Genomic DNA, 19,254 nt, shown 5'->3' on the forward strand with positions numbered 1-19,254 from the left:
ATTACTACTGACTTCAGAATGACATGAGCAATTGATGAAAAAGAATCATTGAAGTTTCATTCATACACATATTTAGAAGGCTCTAACAGACTAATTTAAAAGAAAAAATGCCATTTGTTTCACAAGCCAAAAATGTCAGACCACATCATGAAGACATTAATCGTTCAGAACATGTTTATTTTCAAAGGAACTTGATACCTAATAAAATGATTAGTGAATTAACTTATATGCTGTTACAGCCAAGTGAGGAGGGGGTCACAGTCACCCTTTCTTGCCCTTCCTCTTAGCTGACCGCAATAGGGTTTACTCCTTTTTAAACTGTGGTTGTGCTTACCATCTCTGAGTGTTTTACATTTTATCTTTACTGTAGCTGTGAAAGAACCAATCGGACAGTTTTCTTGAATTTAAACAAGAGAGAGATAAGTTTATTATACTTAACACTCTAATCCAGATTTTAAAATATGCTACACATTCACATGAGAATCACACACACACACACACACAACGATTAGAGGGAAAAACAGATTTGCTGGTTGGATTAAAGTCCAGAATAAATGGAACTTAAATACACAGTCTGTTAAGTGGATGATCCGGTAGTCCTACGACTGGAGCTGTATTCTGAAGTCCTCACTGGTCAAAGTGCACTTTGGTTGGCCTGCTTTGTTCAAGGTTTTCGTGAAGGCAGAACTGTAGTTGGCTCTCTTCCCCCAGTCGCTGGCTGTAGCAGTCTGTGGGTTTGGAGGGTCCCCCAATCACAGACAATTTTCAAACTTGAAGTTTTCTGGGGATAGAGAAAGGGAAGCACGCAGCTTTCTGCTGCTGCACACGGAGTTACTGCTTGTCTTCTGAGAGTGTAACAAAACTTCGTCTGTCCATCTCGAAAAAAAACAGGTCACATGGTTCTCTCAATCCCCTGTTTTTAAAATGAGATAAAAGGTTCAGAATTGGCTCCACAGGTTCCAGGATGCCAATATTTACACTCAGGGGTTTGCTCTTTCAAAGACAATGTGTCAGGATGGCCTTGACTGTTATGCTAATGAAGCAATCCCAGGTAATTCAATTAACTTAGAGCAAGTCATTGCTCTGGGTCCAGGGCTCCTCCGATACCTCGGAACACCTCTGCTCTGTCGGAAAGCATGACCCCGAGCTTCCGGTTGCATGTCATTTCAACACATCCCCTGCCCTCAAATGCCAACATTTCTGTCTTTGGCCTGCTCCAGTGAACATCAACGCAAGCTCGAGGAGCAGCACTTGATTTTTCGATTAGGCACGCTACAGCCTTACAGACTGAAAATGGAGTTCAATAACTTCAAAGCATGACTGCCTTTTAATATTTTATTTTTCATGTAACATAGAAAATAGGAGCAGGAGTAGGCCATTCAGCCCTTCGAGCTGCACCGCCATTTAATACGATCATGGCTGATTGTCCAAACTCAGTGCCCTGTTCCTGCTTTCTCCCTGTATCCCTTGATCCCTTTAGCCCCAAGAACTATATCTAACTCCTTCTTGAATATATTTAATGCTTTGGCCTCAACTGCTTTGTGTGGTAGAGAATTCCACAGGTTCACCACTCTCTGGGTGAAGAAGTCCCTCCTCATCTCAGTGGTAAATGGCTTACCCCTTATCCTTAGATTGTGACGCCTGGTCCTGGACTCCCCTGCCATCGGGAACATCCTCCCTGCATCTAGTCTGTCCAGTCCTGTTAGCATTTTGTAGGTTTCTATGAGATCCCCTCTCATTCTTCTAAACTCTAACGAATACAAGCCTAATCCGCCCAATCTCACTTCATAAGTCAGTCCTGCCATCCCAGGAATCAGTCTGGTGAACCTTCACTGCATTCCCTCCAATGGCAAGAACATTTTCCTCAGATAAAGGAGATCAAAACTGCACACAATACTCCAGATGTGGTCTCACCAAGGCCTCGTATAATTGCAGCAAGACATCCTTGCTCCTGTACTCGAATCCTCTCGCAATGAAGGCCAATTTCCCATTTGCCTTAACTGCCTGCTGCACCTGCATGCTTACTTTCAGCGACTGGTGCACAAGGAAACCCAGGTCTCAATGCACCTCCCCCTTTCCCAAACTATCACCGTTCAGATAATAATCTGCCTTTCTGTTTTTGCCACCAAAATGGATAACTCACATTTATCCACATTAAACTGCATCTGCCATGTATTTTCCCACTCACTCAACCGGTCAAATCACACTGGAGCTACTCTGCATCCTCCTCACAGCTCTCTCTCCCACCCAGCTTTGTGTCCCCTGCAAACTTGGATATATTACATTTAATTCCCTCATCTATATCATTAATATATATAGTGAATAGCTGGGGACCTAGCACTGATCCCTGCAGTACCCCACTAGTCACTGCCTGCCACTTGGAAAAAGACCTGTTTTTATTCCGTTTCCTGTCTGCCAACCAGTTGTCTATCAGTCAGTACCTTACCCCCAATCCCACGTGCTTTAATTTTGCACGCTAATTTCTTATGGGGGTCCTTATCAAAAGCCCTCAAAGTCCAAATACACCATATCCACTGGTTCTCCCTTATCTATTCTACTAGTTACATACTCAAAAAATTCCAGTAGATGTGTCATGCATCATTTCTCTTTCGTAAATCCATGTCGATTTTGTCCGATCATGTCATTGATTTCCAAGTGCTCTGCTATAAAATCTTTTATAATGGACTCTAGCATTTTCCCCACTACTGATGTCAGGCTAACTGGTCTATAATTCCCTGTTTTCTCTCTGCCTCCTTTTTTAAATAGCGGGGTTACATTAGCTACCCTCCAATCCGTTGGAACTGTTCCAGAGTCTATACAGAGTTTTGAAAAATGACCAGCAAGGCATCCACTATTTCAAGGGCCACTTCCTTAAGTTGTCTGCGATGTAGATTATCAGGCCTTCAATCCCATCAATTTCCCTAACACCATTTCCCTACTAATACTGATTTCATACAATTCCTCCTTCTCACTAGACCCTTGGTTCACCAACATTTCTGGGAGGTAATTTGAGTCCTCCTTTGTGAAGACAGAATCACAAAGTATGTATTTAATTGGTCTGCCACTTCTTTGTTCTCCATTACAAATTCCCCCGTTTCTGACTGTAAGGGACCCACATTTGTCTTCACTAATATCTTTCTCTCTTCACATATCTATAGAAACTGTTAGTTTTTATGTTCCCTGCAAGCTTACTCATATACTCTATTTCCCCCTTCTTAATCAATCCCTTTGTCCTCCTTTGCTGAATTGCAGTCATGCAACTGCTCATTATTCTGCTATTAACAGTCTCTACATACCAACAAACAAAATTAGGAGCAGGAGTAGGCCACTCGGCCCTTCGAGCCTGCTCCACCATTCAATAAGTTCATGGCTGACCTGATTACTCCACATTTCCACCTACCCCCGATAACCTTCCACCCCCTTGCTTATCAAGAATCTATCTGCCTCAACAATATTCAAAGATTCTGCTTCCACCGCCTTCTGATGAAGAGAATTCCAAAAGAGACTCAACCCTCAGAAAAAAATTTCTCATCTGTCTTAAATGGGCAACCCCTTATTTTTAAACAGTGACCCCTGTTCTAGATTCTCCCACATCCACCATGTCAAGACCCCTCAGGATCTTATATGTTTCAATCAAGTTGCCTCTTGCTCTTCTAAATTCCAGCAGATACAAGCCTAGCCTGTCAAACCCTTCCTCGTAAGACAGCCCACCCATTCCAGGTATTAGTCTAGTAAACCTTCTCCGTACTGCCTCCAATGCATTTAAATCCTTCCTTAAATAAAGGAGACCAATACTGTACACAGTACTCCAGATGTGGTCTCACCAATGCCCTGTATAGCAGAAGCATAACCTCCCTACTTTTGTATTCCATTCCCCTCGAGATAAACAATAACATTCTATTTGCTTTCCTAAATAAGTGCTGTACCTGCATACTAACCTTTTGCGATTCATGTACATCTCAGAGCTCTGCAATCTCTCACCATTTAGAGAATATGCTTTTTTATTCTTCCTGCCAAAGTGGACTATTTCACACTTTCCCACATTATACTGCATTTGCCAGGTCTTTGCCCACTCACTTAACCTACCTGTATCCCTTTGTAGCCTCCTTATGTCCTCTTCACAAGTTTTCAGATTTCTTAGCTTTCGCACGGAAAGCAATCCCTAACTGCCCAACTATATTCCTCAACTCTTCAATTGATAGGGCCTTTAACTTATCCCAAATTACTTCAAGAAAAGAAAAATACTGCAGATGCTGGAAATCTGAAATAAAAACAGGAAGTGCTGGAAGTATTCAGCAGGTCAGGCAGCATTTGTGGACCTGAACATTAACTCTGCTTCTCTCTCCATAGATGCTGCCTGACCTGCTGAGTATTTCCAGCACTTTCTGCTTTTATGCCAAGTTACTTCACTCTGGCTTAGGGAGTGGCCTCAATTGTGGACATATTAGTACTCTAGCAGCAAAATCACAAGAAAACCTGTATTGGTTTTTTTTTTAAATTTTGATAGGGATCAATTTGGTTTCCCACTTTCAATTTCTTGTTTGTCATTGGGTTACGATGCTGGACTCTAGCCCCCAAATTTCTATTACTGCCAAGTGAGGAGGGGGTCACAGTCACCTCTTCTTGCCCTTCCTCTTAGCTAACCACAACAGGGTTTATTCCTTTTTAAACTGTGGTTGTGTTTACCATCTCCGTGAGTGTTTTACCTTTACTGTGATCGCAAAGAACCAATCGGACAATTTTCTTGAGTTTAAACAAGAAAGTAGTAAGATTATACTTAACATTCGAATCCAGATTTAAAAATATGCCACACATTCACACGAGAATCACCCACACACACACAGATTAAAGGGAAAAATAAATTTGCTGGTTGGATTAAAGTCCAGAATAAATGGAACTTAAATACAGTCTGTGAAGTGGATGATCCGGTAGTCCTATGACTAGAGCTGTATTCTGAAGTCCTCGATGGTCAAAGTGCACTTTGGTTGGCCTGCTTTGTTCAAGGTTTTCTTGAAGGCAGAACTGTAGTTGGCTCTCTTCCCCCTGGTCGCTGGTTGTAGCAGTCTGTGGGTTTGGAGGGTCCCCCAGTCGCAGAGAGTTTTCAAACTTGAAGTTTTCTGGGGAGAAAGGGAAGCACGCAACTTTCTACTGCTGTACACTGAGCTACTGCTCGTCTTCTGCATGTATAACAAAATTTCTGTTTTTTTCCCCCAGAGATGGACCGACTGTCACGTGGTTCTCTCAATCCCCTTTGTTTTTAAATGAGATAAAAGGTTCAGAATTGGCTCCACAGGTTCCAGGATGCCAATATTTACACTCAGGGGTTTGCTCTTACAAAGTCAATGTGTCAGGATGGCCTTGACTGTTATGCTAATGAAACAATCCTCAGTAATTCAATTACTTAGAGCAAGCCATTGTTCTGGGTCCAGGGCTCCTCAGACTTGTCTGCAGTTGGGCCTTTGAATGTGCAAAGGTGTTTCAGATGCAAATTGCAGTGGCCATCTTGGCTGCCAGCTTTTTTTTTTAAGTTACTGTAGGACTTTTTTTCTCCCCCCCCCCCATTAAATGTCTAATGTAAATTTCCAACTGATGAATTAATACTTCTAATTTGGCATGTGGGGTTTTCTTGACCATGCACATTTCTACACTGATTATGGCACGTTTGCACTCATTACTTGAGAACCAACAAAATAGCCAATATTCTCCCTCCAGCCCTGTTAATTTAAGAGGGTGGAGGGGGCAGCTGTTTAAAAAAAAAAGCAAACATTTATCTGCTCTCCGTACAATACTTACTAATCTCAAGATCATTTTCCTCCCAGATCAGATTTGCACTGGCAGCTATTAAAGTATTCAGCCTTTTACCTGTACTGGTTTCTGTATCTGTGTACACGTTTGAGTTTGTGCCTTGTCCCGAGTTCCACGAGATCGGTCAGTGGCCACTGAAGTCATCATATACAGTATATACAAAAAAAAAGTACAAAATAGAAAATCTGGAAAAGAAAGAAACATGGTCTTTCAAAACTTACTATTCATGCATGTATTCTGCAGTAAAAATCTAAATTCTAAATCACTCTGGCCCGAGACAGCATTTTCTCAGTTCAAGCCTCACTCCACAGAATGGAGATCAATCTAGGTTGACACTGCAGTGCAGTACTGAGGGAGTTATGCACTGTTAAAGACTCAATCTTGCAAATTGATGTCCCGTCTGCCCTCTCAGGTGGGCATAAAAGATTCCATGGTGCTATTGCGAAGAGCTGGGGAGTTATTCCCCCATGCCCTGACCAATATTTATCCCTCAATCAAAGCTGCCAAAATAGATTGTCTGGTTACCACATTGCTGTTTGTGGAAGTTTGCTGTGTGTAAAATGGCTACCGTGCTTCATGCATTACAATGACTACACTTCAAAAGTACTTCATTGGCTGTAAAGCACTTTGGGACATCCTGAGGTTATGAAATGCAATTTTGTTTTCCTTTTTCCCCTAAAGCTATTTCAAAATAAGGGGTCACCCATTAAAGACAGATAAGGAGAAATCTTTTTCTTAGAGGGTTGAGTGTCTTTGGAACTCTCTTCCCCAGAGTGTGGTGGAGGCAGGCTTATTGAATATTTTTAAAGGCAGAGGTAGATAGATTCTAGACTAACAAGTAGTCAAACGTCATCACTGGTAGGTGGGAAAAAAAAATGGAGTTGAGGCCACAACCAGATCTTGTTGGATGGTGGGGCAGGCTCGAAGGGGCCCAGTGGCCTAAGCCTGCTTCTAATTCGTATGCTATATAAAAAGCAAGTTCTTTCTCTTCAGAATTATGCTCTTCTGCTCCCTGTACACAGCCCACACCTCCTCAGGATACAAAATAGCAATAGCTTTATGACCTGGAGTCAGACCATGGTCTGGCACAGAGTATGCTTTAATTATAAAATGAGAGATTCAGCTAAATTGACAAAGGAAAGTTAGACAGAAAGGTACTTGCATTCTCAGTTTTGGATGGTGCTATATTTGAACAAGGACAAAGGGATAGTAAAGGGGAAAAAGTGTTGCCATTTACAACACAGGCAGATTTAAATAATCCAAAGAATCTGCAATATGACTCATATCAGGGACATTAAGAATAGCACATTGTACCCTTCCTACTCTGAAGATTTGCTTCTCATAGGGAGGCATAAGACATCTGCTCAGCTCTGTCACCTTGAATTAATTCAAACCAAAAGAAATGCTTTCTATGGCTGAAGGATTGTGTTTTAATAAGCAATGCTACCTTCCCATGTGTTTATACTTTCAATTAAGCAGCACAGTGGTTAGCACCGCAGCCTCACAGCTCCAGCGAACCGGGTTCAATTCTGGGTACTGCCTGTGCGGAGTTTGCAAGTTCTCCCTGTGACCGCGTGGGTTTTCGCCGGGTGCTCCGGTTTCCTCCCACATGCCAAAGACTTGACAGGTTGATAGGTAAATTGGTCATTATAAATTGCCCCTAGTATAGGTAGGTGGCAGGGGAATTGAGGGAAGGTGGGGATGTGGTAGGAATATGGGATTAATGTAAGATTAGTATAAATGGGTGGTTGATGGTCGGCACAGACTCGGTGGGCCGAAGAGCCCGTTTCAGTGCTGTATCTCTAAATAAAAAAACAAATAAGCGTTCTGGTGGAAATTGATTTAGAGTCTAGTCACTCAAATGAGAAACCACTTTAAAACAGAACATCCCCATTGTTCATACTTGACAAAAGCTTGCAGCACCAATACAAAATAGGAACTTAAAAATAAACATGCCTTTCACAACATCAGAATGACCTAAAGTGCTTTACAACCAATGAAGTAGTTTAAAAGTAATCATTGTTGTAATGTAGGAAACTTGGCAACCAATTTGTGCACAGCTCCCACAACAGCTATGTGATAATGAACAGATAGTCTTTTTGCCATGTTGACTGAAGAAAAACTGGCCAGGCCACTGGGAATAACTACCCTGCTGCTCTTTGAAAGCGTCATCGGATCTTTTACGACCGCCTGAGCACGCAGACGTATTACAGAACCATCCTCAGTATGATTCTCACCCGAAAGACGGCACCTCCGACAGCACAACACTCCCTCAGTACTGCAGAGTGTCAACCTAGATCTAAGTGCTTCTGATTGTCAAATTGAAGCTGTCCCAATTTTAATATTCTTCAGTGTGAACTCTGCTCACGTTGATGTTGTCCAGGTGCTAAACCAATGGAGAAACAGTCAACGAACCCATGGAGGATGGAAACAGGGAAATTAGAAAGGAACCTTTGGTCTGCAATTTCAAATGGGTATGTAAATAGAGCCTGGGTTTCCTGTAGCTCAGCTGGTTTAATCAACACATGGCTAAGTCAAACAAATCAGAAAAGTGTTCCTTCAATTTGAACCAACGTGCTGATTTTAACAGGGGCATTGGTAGGAACACTGCAATTGGACCAAGTGCTCCTAGGGAAAGAGAAAAGTGTCTTGCTTCCAACTGCTATTCAGACGAAAAAGCAAAAGGCAGTGGAGTTGCATCACTGGTTAAAGAGGAAATTAACGCAATAGTGGAAAGATATTAACTGACAATGTGGAATCTGTATGGGTAGAGCTGAGAAACAGGGGCAAAAAACATTAGTGGGGGTTGTATATAGACCCCCTAACTGCAGTGGTGATGTTGGGAGTGGCATTCAACAGGAAATTAGAGATGCATGCGAAAAAGGAACATCTGTAATTATGGCCGATTTTAATCTGCATATAGATTGGACAAATCAAATTAATTACAATACCGTAGAGGAGGAATTCTTGGAGTGTATACAGGATGGTTTGCTGGACCAATACATTGAGGAACCAACTAGAGAACAGACCATCCTAGACTGGGTATTGTGTAATGAGAGGAATAATTGACAATCTAGTGGTGCAAGACCCCTTGGGGATGAGCGACAATATGATAGAATTCTTCATCTAGATGGAGAGTGACATAGCTGATTCGGAGACTAGGGTCCTGAATCTTAGTAAAGGAAACTATGAAGGTATGAGGCACAAGTTGGCTATGACAGATTGGGAAACGTTATTTAAAGGTGGATAGGCAATGGCAAACATTTAAAGAGCGCATGGATGAACTGCAACAATTGTTTACCCCTGTCTGGTGCAAAAGTAAAATGAGAAAGGTAGCCAAACCATGGCTTACAAGGGAAATTAGAGATAGCATTAGATCAAAGGAAGAGGCATATAAATCTGCCAGAAAAAACAGACCTGAGGATTGGGAGCAGTTTAGAATTCAGCAAAGGAGGACAAAGGGATTGATTAAGAAGGGGGAAATAGAGTACGAGAGCAAGCTGACTGTAAAAGCTTGCATAGGTGTGTGAAGAGAAAAAGACTGGTGAAGACAAATGTAGGTCCCTTACAGTCAGAAACAGGGGAATTTATTATGGGGAATAAAGAAATGGCTGACCAACTAAATGCATACTTGGGTTCTGTCTTCACAAAGGAGGACAGAAGTATCATACCAGAAATGACGAGGAACACAGGGCTTAGAGAGAGAGGAACTGAAGGAAATCAGTATTATTAGAGAAATGGTGTTGAAGACCAATAAATCCCCAGGGCCTGATGGTATGCATCTCAGAGTACTTAAGGAAGCGGCTCTAGAAATAGTGGAAGATGACCACCAATGCATCCAAGATTCTATAGACTCTGGAACAGTTCCTACAGATTGGAGGGTAGCCAATGTAACCCCACTATTTAAAAAGGGAGGTAGAGAGAAAGCAGGGAATTATAGACCAGTCAGCCTGACGTCAGTAGTGGGAAAAATGCTAGAGTCCATTATCAAAGATTTTATAGCAGAGCACTTGGAGAACAGTGGTAGAATCAGGCAGAGTCAGCATGGATTAACGAAAGGGAAATCTACTAGAGTTCTTCGAGGATGTAACTAGTAGAGTTGATGAGGGGGAGCCAGTGGATATGGTTTATTTGGACTTCCAGAAGGCTTTCGACAAAGTCCCACATAAGAGATTAGCATGTAAAATTAAAGCGCATGGGATTGGGGGTAGTGTATTGCGATGGATAGAAAATTGGTTGGCAACAGGAAACAAATAGTAGGGATAAATGGGTCTTTTTCCAAATAGCAGGCAGTGACTAGTGGGGTACCGCAGGGACTGGTGCTAGGATTCCAGCTATTCACAATATCTCTTTGGGCCTCCTTATCTCGAGAGACAATGGATACGCGCCTGGAGGTGGTCAGTGGTTTGTGAAGCAGCGCCTGGAGTGGCTATAAAGGCCAATTCTGGAGTGACAGGCTCTTCCACAGGTGCTGCAGAGAAATTTGTTTGTTGGGGCTGTTGCACAGTTGGCTCTCCCCTTGCGCCTCTGTCTTTTTTCCTGCCAACTACTAAGTCTCTTCGACTCACCACAATTTAGCCCTGTCTTTATGGCTGCCCGCCAGCTCTGGCGAATGCTGGCAACTGACTCCCACGACTTGTGATCAATGTCACACGATTTCATGTCGCGCTTGCAGAAGTCTTTATAGCGGAGACATGGACGGCCGGTGGGTCTGATACCAGTGGCGAGCTCGCTGCACAATGTGTCTTTGGGGATCCTGCCATCTTCCATGCGGCTCACATGGCCAAGCCATCTCAAGCGCCGCTGACTCAGTAGTGTATATAAGCTGGTGGTGTTGGCCGCTTCAAGGACTTCTGTGTTGGAGATATCAATGATTTAGATGAGGGAACTAAATGTAATATACATTTACATGTGATATACATAAATGATTTGGAGGAAAGTATAGGTGGTCTGATTAGCAAGTTTGCAGACGAGACTAAGATTGGTGGAGTAGCAGATAGCGAAGGGGACTGTCAGAGAATACAGCAGAATATAGATAGATTGGAGAGTTGGGCAGAGAAATGGCAGATGGAGTTCAATCAGGGCAAATGCGAGGTGATGCATTTTGGAAGATCCAATTCAAGAGTGAACTATACAGTAAATGGAAAAGTCCTGGGGAAAATTGATGTTCAGAGAGATTTGGGTGTTCAGGTCCATTGTTCCCTGAAGGTGGCAACGCAGGTCAATAGAGTGGTCAAGAAGGCATATGGCATGCTTTCCTTCATCGGACGGGGTATTGAGTACAAGGGTTGGCAGGTCATGTTACAGTTGTACAAGACTTTGGTTCGGCCACATTTGGAATATTGCGTGCAGTTCTGGTCGCCACATTACCAAAAGGATGTAGATGCTTTGGAGAGGGTGCAGAGGAGGTTCACCAGGATGTTGCCTGGTATGGAGGGCGCTAGCTATGAAGAGAGGTTGAGTAGATTAGGATTATTTTCATTAGAAAGACGGAGGTTGAGGGGGGACCTGATTGAGGTGCACAAAATCATGAGAGGTATAGACAGGGTGGATAGCAAGAAGCTTTTTCCCCCCAGAGTGGGGGATTCAATTACGAGGGGTCATGAGTTCAAAGTGAGAGGGGAAAAGTTTAGGGGGGATATGCGTGGAAAGTTCTTTACGCTGAGGGTGGTGGGTGCCTGGAACGCGTAGGTGGTAGACGCGGGCACGATAGCGTCTTTTAAGATGTATCTAGACAGATACATGAATGGGCAGGAAGCAAAGAGATACAGACCCTTAGAAAATAGGCGACATGTTTAGATAGAGGATCTGGATCGGCGCAGGCTTGGAGGGCCAAAGGTCCTGTTCCTGTGCTGTAATTTTCTTTGTTTTTTGTTCTTTGTAATGTCTCCAAATTTGCAGATGACACAAAACTGAGTGGGAGGGTGAGTTGTGAGGAGGATGCAGAAAGGCTTCAGGGTGATTTGGACAAGTTGAGAGTGGGCAAATGCAGTATGTGGATAAATGTGAGGTTATCCACTTTGGTAGCAAAAACAGGAAGGCAGATCATCATCTGAATGGCTATAAACAAACAGGGGAATATGCAGCGAGACCTGGGTGTTCTCATACACCAGTCGTTGAAGGTAAGCATGCAGGTGCAAAAGGCAAGAAAAAAGGCAAATGGTATGTAAGCCTTCATAGCGAGAGGATTAGAGTACAGCAGCAGGGATGTCTTGCTGCAATTATACAGGGCCTTGGTGAGGCCAAAACATTGTATGTTTTCAAGAAGGAGTTAGATATAGCTCTTGGGTCTACAGGGATCAAAGGGTATGGGGAGAAAGCAGGAACAGGTTACTGAGTTGGATGATCAGCCATGATCATAATGAATGGCAGAGCAGGCTTGAAAGGCCAAATGGCCTCCTCCTGCTCCTATTTTCTATGTATGTTTCTATGTAACAAATGCAGCTAGAAACACACATGGACAGACCCAGATGCAAAGCTCTGATGGTCAAATGACCCCAAAGTCACTGGCTCACAATCATAACTTGGACAAGGTCTTGTGACATGGAGGTCAGAGAAAGAGAAAGGGATATACTTTGATCAGTGAGCTATGACAAGTGGCGTACCCAGGGATCTGAACTGCAGCCTCAGCTTTTCACCTTATCTCTTAAGGACTTGGATGAAGAAATAGATTTGTATATCCAAGATGAGAGTTAGGAGGCACAGCAAATTTGTGTAGATGGGAGCAGAAAGTTGCAAAGGACCATATACAGACTAAGCAAGTGGGCAAAATGAAGATGGAGTTCAATGAGAGAAAAGTGCAAAGTGATCCACTTTGGATAAGACAAAAAAAAGGCGCAGAGCAGCATAGGATTTGGGTGCAACTTGTGCAAAGATTACTAAAACCAACTGCACAGGTACAAAAAGTAAACCAAAGATTAAAGAAATGTGGCCTTTAAGTAAAAAGAGTTGGAAGTGAGGAAGATGTGGTTCAGTTGCATAGCGCCTTGGTCTGTGTTTGGTTTTGGGCACTGCACCTCAGAGGGTGCAGCACATTCACCAGAACCATACCAGGTCTTAGAGGGTTATATTGTGGCGGGATGCATAAACTTAACTTTATTCTCTCGAGTTAGATCACATTTCTATTGCTGAAATTGAGGTCTTGACGTAACAGGATTAGATACATACAAGAGGGCGAAAGGTTAAAATTGGAACTATGCCATTCAGAAATGAATTCAGGATGCACTTTCTCCACACAAAGTGGAAATCTAGAATTCTCCTCGAAGGCTGTAGATGCTAGAAAAATTTAAATTTTTAAGACAGAGACTGATGGATTTTTGTAAGGCAAGGGTATCAAATGATATGAAACATTGACAGTTAAGTGGAGTTGTGGTATGGACAAGCCATGATTTAGTTGAATGCTGGAACAGACTTCAATGGTCTACTTCTGTTGCTTAACAAACGCCTCAATTTAAAAAAAACTCAGCTAAATAAACAACATCTCCAACAGTACAGCAGTTCCGTGAAACATCAAATCTAGATTATTTGCTTGAATCCTAGATTTGGGCTGAAACTAGTAGACAAATACACCTAGATACAGTGAGGAACCAGTTTGTTAAAACAGTCCTGCCATAGAAATGCCTAGAATATTCCCATGACAAGCACTGAATAAGGCCTTTAAGAAAACTGAAGTCAAGTATATCCTGAGCTGACAATCTTAAATTGTTAATCACACATTCAGAATTTTAAATCTCCTTTATTGTTTTATGGTTAATATTCTATAATTGCAGATAGAAGTAACCACTTGCAGCATGAAAGACACCATGCCTATGTACCAAAGCTGCAACATCTTAGCATTCACAGAAAATGCACTCCATTTCAAAAACCATCATCGTTAATTGTACTAGAATCAACTAAGTTATCTTTTCCATTTTTAACTAGTTTAAAAAAGGTTTTGCAAAGCAACTTAAAGCTGACAACTCTGCTACTTAAAAAAAAGCTCGAACTAAAAATCCAGATTACACCAATGACTCCACTTCAAAAGGTACTTTATTGGCTATAAAAGAATGAGGTAGTCATAGGGGACAGTATAGTCGAGGGATAGATACTGTACTCTGCAACCGCAACCAGGAGCTCCGAAGGCCGTGTTGTCTGCTGGATGCCAGGGTTAAGTACAGCTCCTCACAGCTGAAGACAAACTTGGAGCGGGTGGGGGAGGATACAGTTGTCGTGGTCCACGTAGGAACCAATGACAGATAGAACTAGGAATGGTGTTCTGCAGAGGGATTTCGGAGCTAGGGTCCAAATTAAAACGCAGAACATTAAAGGTGATCATCTCTGGATTGTTACCTAAGCCACATGTCAATTGGCATAGGGTCAAGCATTTTTACAGAATTAAACACATGGCTCAGAGTGGTGCGGAAAGAGGGGGTTTTGAATCATGGGGCACTGGCACGACTACCAGGGAAACAGAGCTGTTTTGATGGGCTGGGCTCCACTTAAACCTGGCTGTGACTGGCATCCTGGCAAATTGTATAACTAGGGCTGTGGATAGGGCTTTAAACTAGGAGTAGGATGGTTCAGGCGACAGAGATTTAGAAATACAAAAAGAGAAAAGTCAAGGCAATAGAACAGTCTAGCAATGTGGGTAAAGACAAGCAGAGTGAGACAGGAAGGAAGAGAGTATATAACAGTAATTGTGCATCAGCGAGTAAGGTTCATGCAGGGAATAGCAGTTTAAAGAAAATGAAATTCAAGGTTCTTCATCGGAATGCACGAAGCAGCTGCAATAAAGGTAAATAAACTAGTTGCACAAATAGAAATAAATGGTTAGATCTAATTGCCATTACAGAAACATGGTTACAAGGTCGGAAAATATTCCAGTGTATACAATATTTTGAAAAAATAGACATAATAGCAAAAGAAGGAGGGGTAGCCCTGATAGTAAAGGATGACATAAGGGCATTACTGAGAAAGGACCTTGGCTCAGATCATGAAGAATCAGTATGGGTGGAGATTAGGAATAGCAAGAGACAGAAAACGCTGGTGGGAGTAGTTTATAGGCCCCCTAGCAGTAGATACACAGTTGGACAAACCATTAAACAATAAATTATTGGAGCTTGTAACAATGGCAATGTAATAATTGTGGGGGACTTGAATCTTCATAAAGACTGAACCAAATTGGCAAGGGTGGTCTAAAAAGTGGGTTTATGGAATGTTTTCATGAGAGTTTCCTGGAGCAATAGTGTGGAAGCAACTAGGGATAAAGCTATTTTGGATCTAGTATTGCATAATGAGGCAGGGTTAATTAGTAATCAGATAGCAAAAGATCCACTGGGAAATAGTTCATATTACAAATGAATTCCATGTTAAGTTTTGAAAGCAACATACTCCAATCACAATCAAGAATCTTAAACTTAAAGTGTATTACAGTAGATAGGAGGAGAGAGCTGGCTGAGGCTGATCAGGTAAGTAGACTATAAAGTATGACAGTAAATTAACAGTGAGAAACATTTAAAGAAAATTCAAAATGTTAAAAATGCATTCCATCAAAAAATAAAAACTTAGCAACAGAAAAACAGCTGTGGCTCACTCAGGAAGTTAAAGGATAGCATATTAAAAGAAAAGGGCACTTACTGGAAGAATCAATGCGTGCTAAAAACAATCTCAACTGGAGATTACCCTGTCTTAAGATAAATAAACAACTGGACCAAGGGGAGATGTTTATTGAGAAGCCACATATCAAGGTTGACATGGTCAGGAGATTGACTTTCTATTTCCGGGTTTGGATTGTTTACAGTTCAGTTGGGGTGTGAACTGTTTTGAAGACTGTTTCTTCAAGTGTTCAACTGTTTCCAAGAAAAAAAAAGAAACCCCTAGCTCATTTTTCCTGCACCTCTCGAAGAGACCCTGAGAAGTCCAGTGTGACAACTCCTCTTTCCTCCTTTATTTGGAAAAACCCTGCGATTCAAGTGTGCGCTGGCTGAAACCCGATGCCACATTTCTCCTGGAAAACCAACCGGACAATTTCTCGACATCTCCAGAACGAACTGCTTCTGAAAAGATCCCAGTAATCCATCTCCGCATACTTGGACGCCAGACCAAAAGGGACAACTGACTTCCTTCCAGGTCTTCTCTTTTGTCTTCAAGAATTAGCAAGTATTTGGCCAAAGTATTCTTTTTTGTCTTTTTCTTGTAACAGACGTCTGCAGAGAGAAATTCTGTATTTTTTTTCAACGTGTGTCTAAGTTTATGTGTGGGGGATTTTAAAAGGGAACTTTCATATTTCAATCTGTGTTAATGCTTTGCTACTGGATAAGTCTTGTTTTATAATAAACTGACAATTTTATTTTTTATTAAAGAAACCTGGTTGGTGCATGCTATTCTGGGATAAAGAGTAGAGCATTTGATTGACTGCATCAGTAACTGGGTATACATTTAAATATATGTGACCTGTGGAGAAGTGGAACTAGCAAAGACAGTGTACTCCTCCCACCTTGGTCGTAACAATCAGTAGAGAAAAATTATTCGACAAACTTAAGGGACTAAAACCCAACAAATCCCCAGGACACGAAGGCCTACATCCTAGGGTTCTAAAAGAGATCTTTCTTTCTTTTGGGCCTCCTTATCTCGAGAGACAATGGATACGCGCCTGGAGGTGGTCAGTGGTTTGTGAAGCAGCGCCTGGAGTGGCTATAAAGGCCAATTCTGGAGTGACAGGCTCTTCCACAGGTGCTGCAGAGAAATTTGTTTGTTGGGGCTGTTGCACAGTTGGCTCTCCCCTTGCGCCTCTGTCTTTTTTCCTGCCAACTACTAAATCTCTTCGACTCGCCACAATTTAGCCCTGTCTTTATGGCTGCCCGCCAGCTCTGGCGAATGCTGGCAACTGACTCCCACGACTTGTGATCAATGTCACACGATTTCATGTCGCGTTTGCAGACGTCTTTATAACGGAGACATGGACGGCCGGTGGGTCTGATACCAGTGGCGAGCTCGCTGTACAATGTGTCTTTGGGGATCCTGCCATCTTCCATGCGGCTCACATGGCCAAGCCATCTCAAGCGCCGCTGACTCAGTAGTGTGTATAAGCTGGGGGTGTTGGCCGCTTCAAGGACTTCTGTGTTGGAGATATAGTCCTGCCACCTGATGCCAAGTATTCTCCGAACGCAGCGAAGATGGAATGAATTGAGACGTCGCTCTTGGCTGGCATACGTTGTCCAGGCCTCGCTGCCGTAGAGCAAGGTACTGAGGACACAGGCCTGATACACTCGGACTTTTGTGTTCCGTGTCAGTGCGCCATTTTCCCACACTCTCTTGGCCAGTCTGGACATAGCAGTGGAAGCCTTACCCATGCGCTTGTTGATTTCTGCATCTAGAGACAGGTTACTGGTGATAGTTGAGCCTAGGTAGGTGAACTCTTGAACCACTTCCAGAGCGTGGTCGCCAATATTGATGGATGGAGCATTTCTGACATCCTGCCCCATGATGTTCGTTTTCTTGAGGCTGATGGTTAGGCCAAATTCATTGCAGGCAGACGCAAACCTGTCGATGAGACTCTGCAGGCATTCTTCAGTGTGAGATGTTAAAGCAGCATCGTCAGCAAAGAGGAGTTCTCTGATGAGGACTTTCCGTACTTTGGACTTCGCTCTTAGACGGGCAAGGTTGAACAACCTGCCCCCTGATCTTGTGTGGAGGAAAATTCCTTCTTCAGAGGATTTGAACGCATGTGAAAGCAGCAGGGAGAAGAAAATCCCAAAAAGTGTGGGTGCGAGAACACAGCCCTGTTTCACACCACTCAGGATAGGAAAGGGCTCTGATGAGGAGCCACCATGTTGAATTGTGCCTTTCATATTGTCATGGAATGAGGTGATGATACTTAGTAGCTTTGGTGGACATCCGATCTTTTCTAGTAGTCTGAAGAGACCACGTCTGCTGACGAGGTCAAAGGCTTTGGTGAGATCAATGAAAGCAATGTAGAGGGGCATCTGCTGTTCACGGCATTTCTCCTGTATCTGACGAAGGGAGAACAGCATGTCAATAGTCGATCTCTCTGCACGAAAGCCACACTGTGCCTCAGGGTAGACGCGCTCGGCCAGCTTCTGGAGCCTGTTCAGAGCGACTCGAGCAAAGACTTTCCCCACTATGCTGAGCAGGGAGATTCCACGGTAGTTGTTGCAGTCACCGCGGTCACCTTTGTTTTTATAGAGGGTGATGATGTTGGCATCGCGCATGTCCTGGGGTACTGCTCCCTCGTCCCAGCACAGGCATAGCAGTTCATGTAGTGCTGAGAGTATAGCAGGCTTGGCACTCTTGATTATTTCAGGGGTAATGCTGTCCTTCCCAGGGGCTTTTCCGCTGGCTAGGGAATCAATGGCATCACTGAGTTCCGATTTGGTTGGCTGTATGTCCAGCTCATCCATGACTGGTAGAGGCTGGGCTGCATTGAGGGCAGTCTCAGTGACAGCATTCTCCCTGGAGTACAGTTCTAGGTAGTGCTCAACCCAGCGGTCCATCTGTTTGCGTTGGTCAGTGATTATGTCCCCCGATTTAGATTTGAGGGGGGTGATCTTCTTGATGGTTGGCCCAAGAGCTCTCTTCATGCCATCATACATTCCTCTGATGTTTCCGGTGTCTGAGGCCAGCTGAATATGACTGCATAGGTGTTGCCAGTAGTCGTTTGCGCAACGCCTAGCTGTTCTTTGTGCAGTACTTCTGGCTGCTTTAAGTGCTGCGGATGTTAAATCGCTGGGGGCTTTCTTGTAGTTCAAAAGTGCAATGCGCTTAGCGGCTATGACAGGTTCCAGCTCTTCATTATGAGATTGAAACCAGTCTGCATTTCTCTTCGCACTTTTGCCGTAGGTGGTCAAAGCTGACTCATAGATGGCGTCTCTGATGTGGGCCCACTTGGTCTCAGCATCCCCTGTGGGAGTGTTTTGAAGGGCTGTTACAAGTGAATTTAGAAATTTTTGTAACAGCTGTGGGTGAGAAATTCTGCTCGTGTTGATGCGCGGGTGGCCCTTCTGCTTGGAATGATGCAACTTCTTTGGTCTGAGTCTAACCTTGCTGCACACCAGGGAGTGGTCGGTGTCGCAGTCCGCACTGTGGAAGCTGCGTGTGATTTGAACACTGTTTAAGGCGGCTCGCCTTGTGACAATGAGGTCTAGCTGGTGCCAACGACGTGATCTTGGGTGCCTCCATGAAACCTGGTGACAGGGTTTAGTGTGAAAGAACGAGTTGGTGATGCAGAGGTTATGATAGGTACACAACTCAAGCAGTCTCTGCCCGTTCTCATTCATCCTTCCAATGCCATAGCGCCCAAGGCAGGAGGGCCATGAGTCATGGTCGGCCCCAACCCTGGCATTAAAGTCCCCCAGCAGGAATAGGTGTTCGGTGTTGGGGATGCTGCTAATGATGTTATGGAGTTGTTCATAGAACTGGTCTTTAGCTTCAGGTGCGGAACAGAGTGTTGGA

At 43.4% G+C, this 19,254-nt stretch overlaps 1 protein-coding gene across 4 annotated transcripts in view; it reads right to left on the reverse strand.

The window, feature by feature from the left end:
* The window catches only part of ubap2a (ubiquitin associated protein 2a), a 162,403-nt gene that overhangs the window by 126,910 nt on the left and 16,239 nt on the right, over nt 1-19,254 (reverse strand). For all 4 annotated transcript variants that reach the window (XM_068031699.1, XM_068031689.1, XM_068031672.1 and 1 more), the window contains exon 2: nt 5,863-5,990. In XM_068031699.1, the coding sequence (XP_067887800.1) occupies nt 5,863-5,952 (90 nt within the window). In that variant the 5' untranslated portion in view covers nt 5,953-5,990. The remainder of the gene's footprint in view (nt 1-5,862; nt 5,991-19,254) is intronic.

Source organism: Heterodontus francisci, chromosome 1 (assembly GCF_036365525.1).
Source record: "Heterodontus francisci isolate sHetFra1 chromosome 1, sHetFra1.hap1, whole genome shotgun sequence".
Classification (NCBI taxonomy): domain Eukaryota; kingdom Metazoa; phylum Chordata; class Chondrichthyes; order Heterodontiformes; family Heterodontidae; genus Heterodontus; species Heterodontus francisci.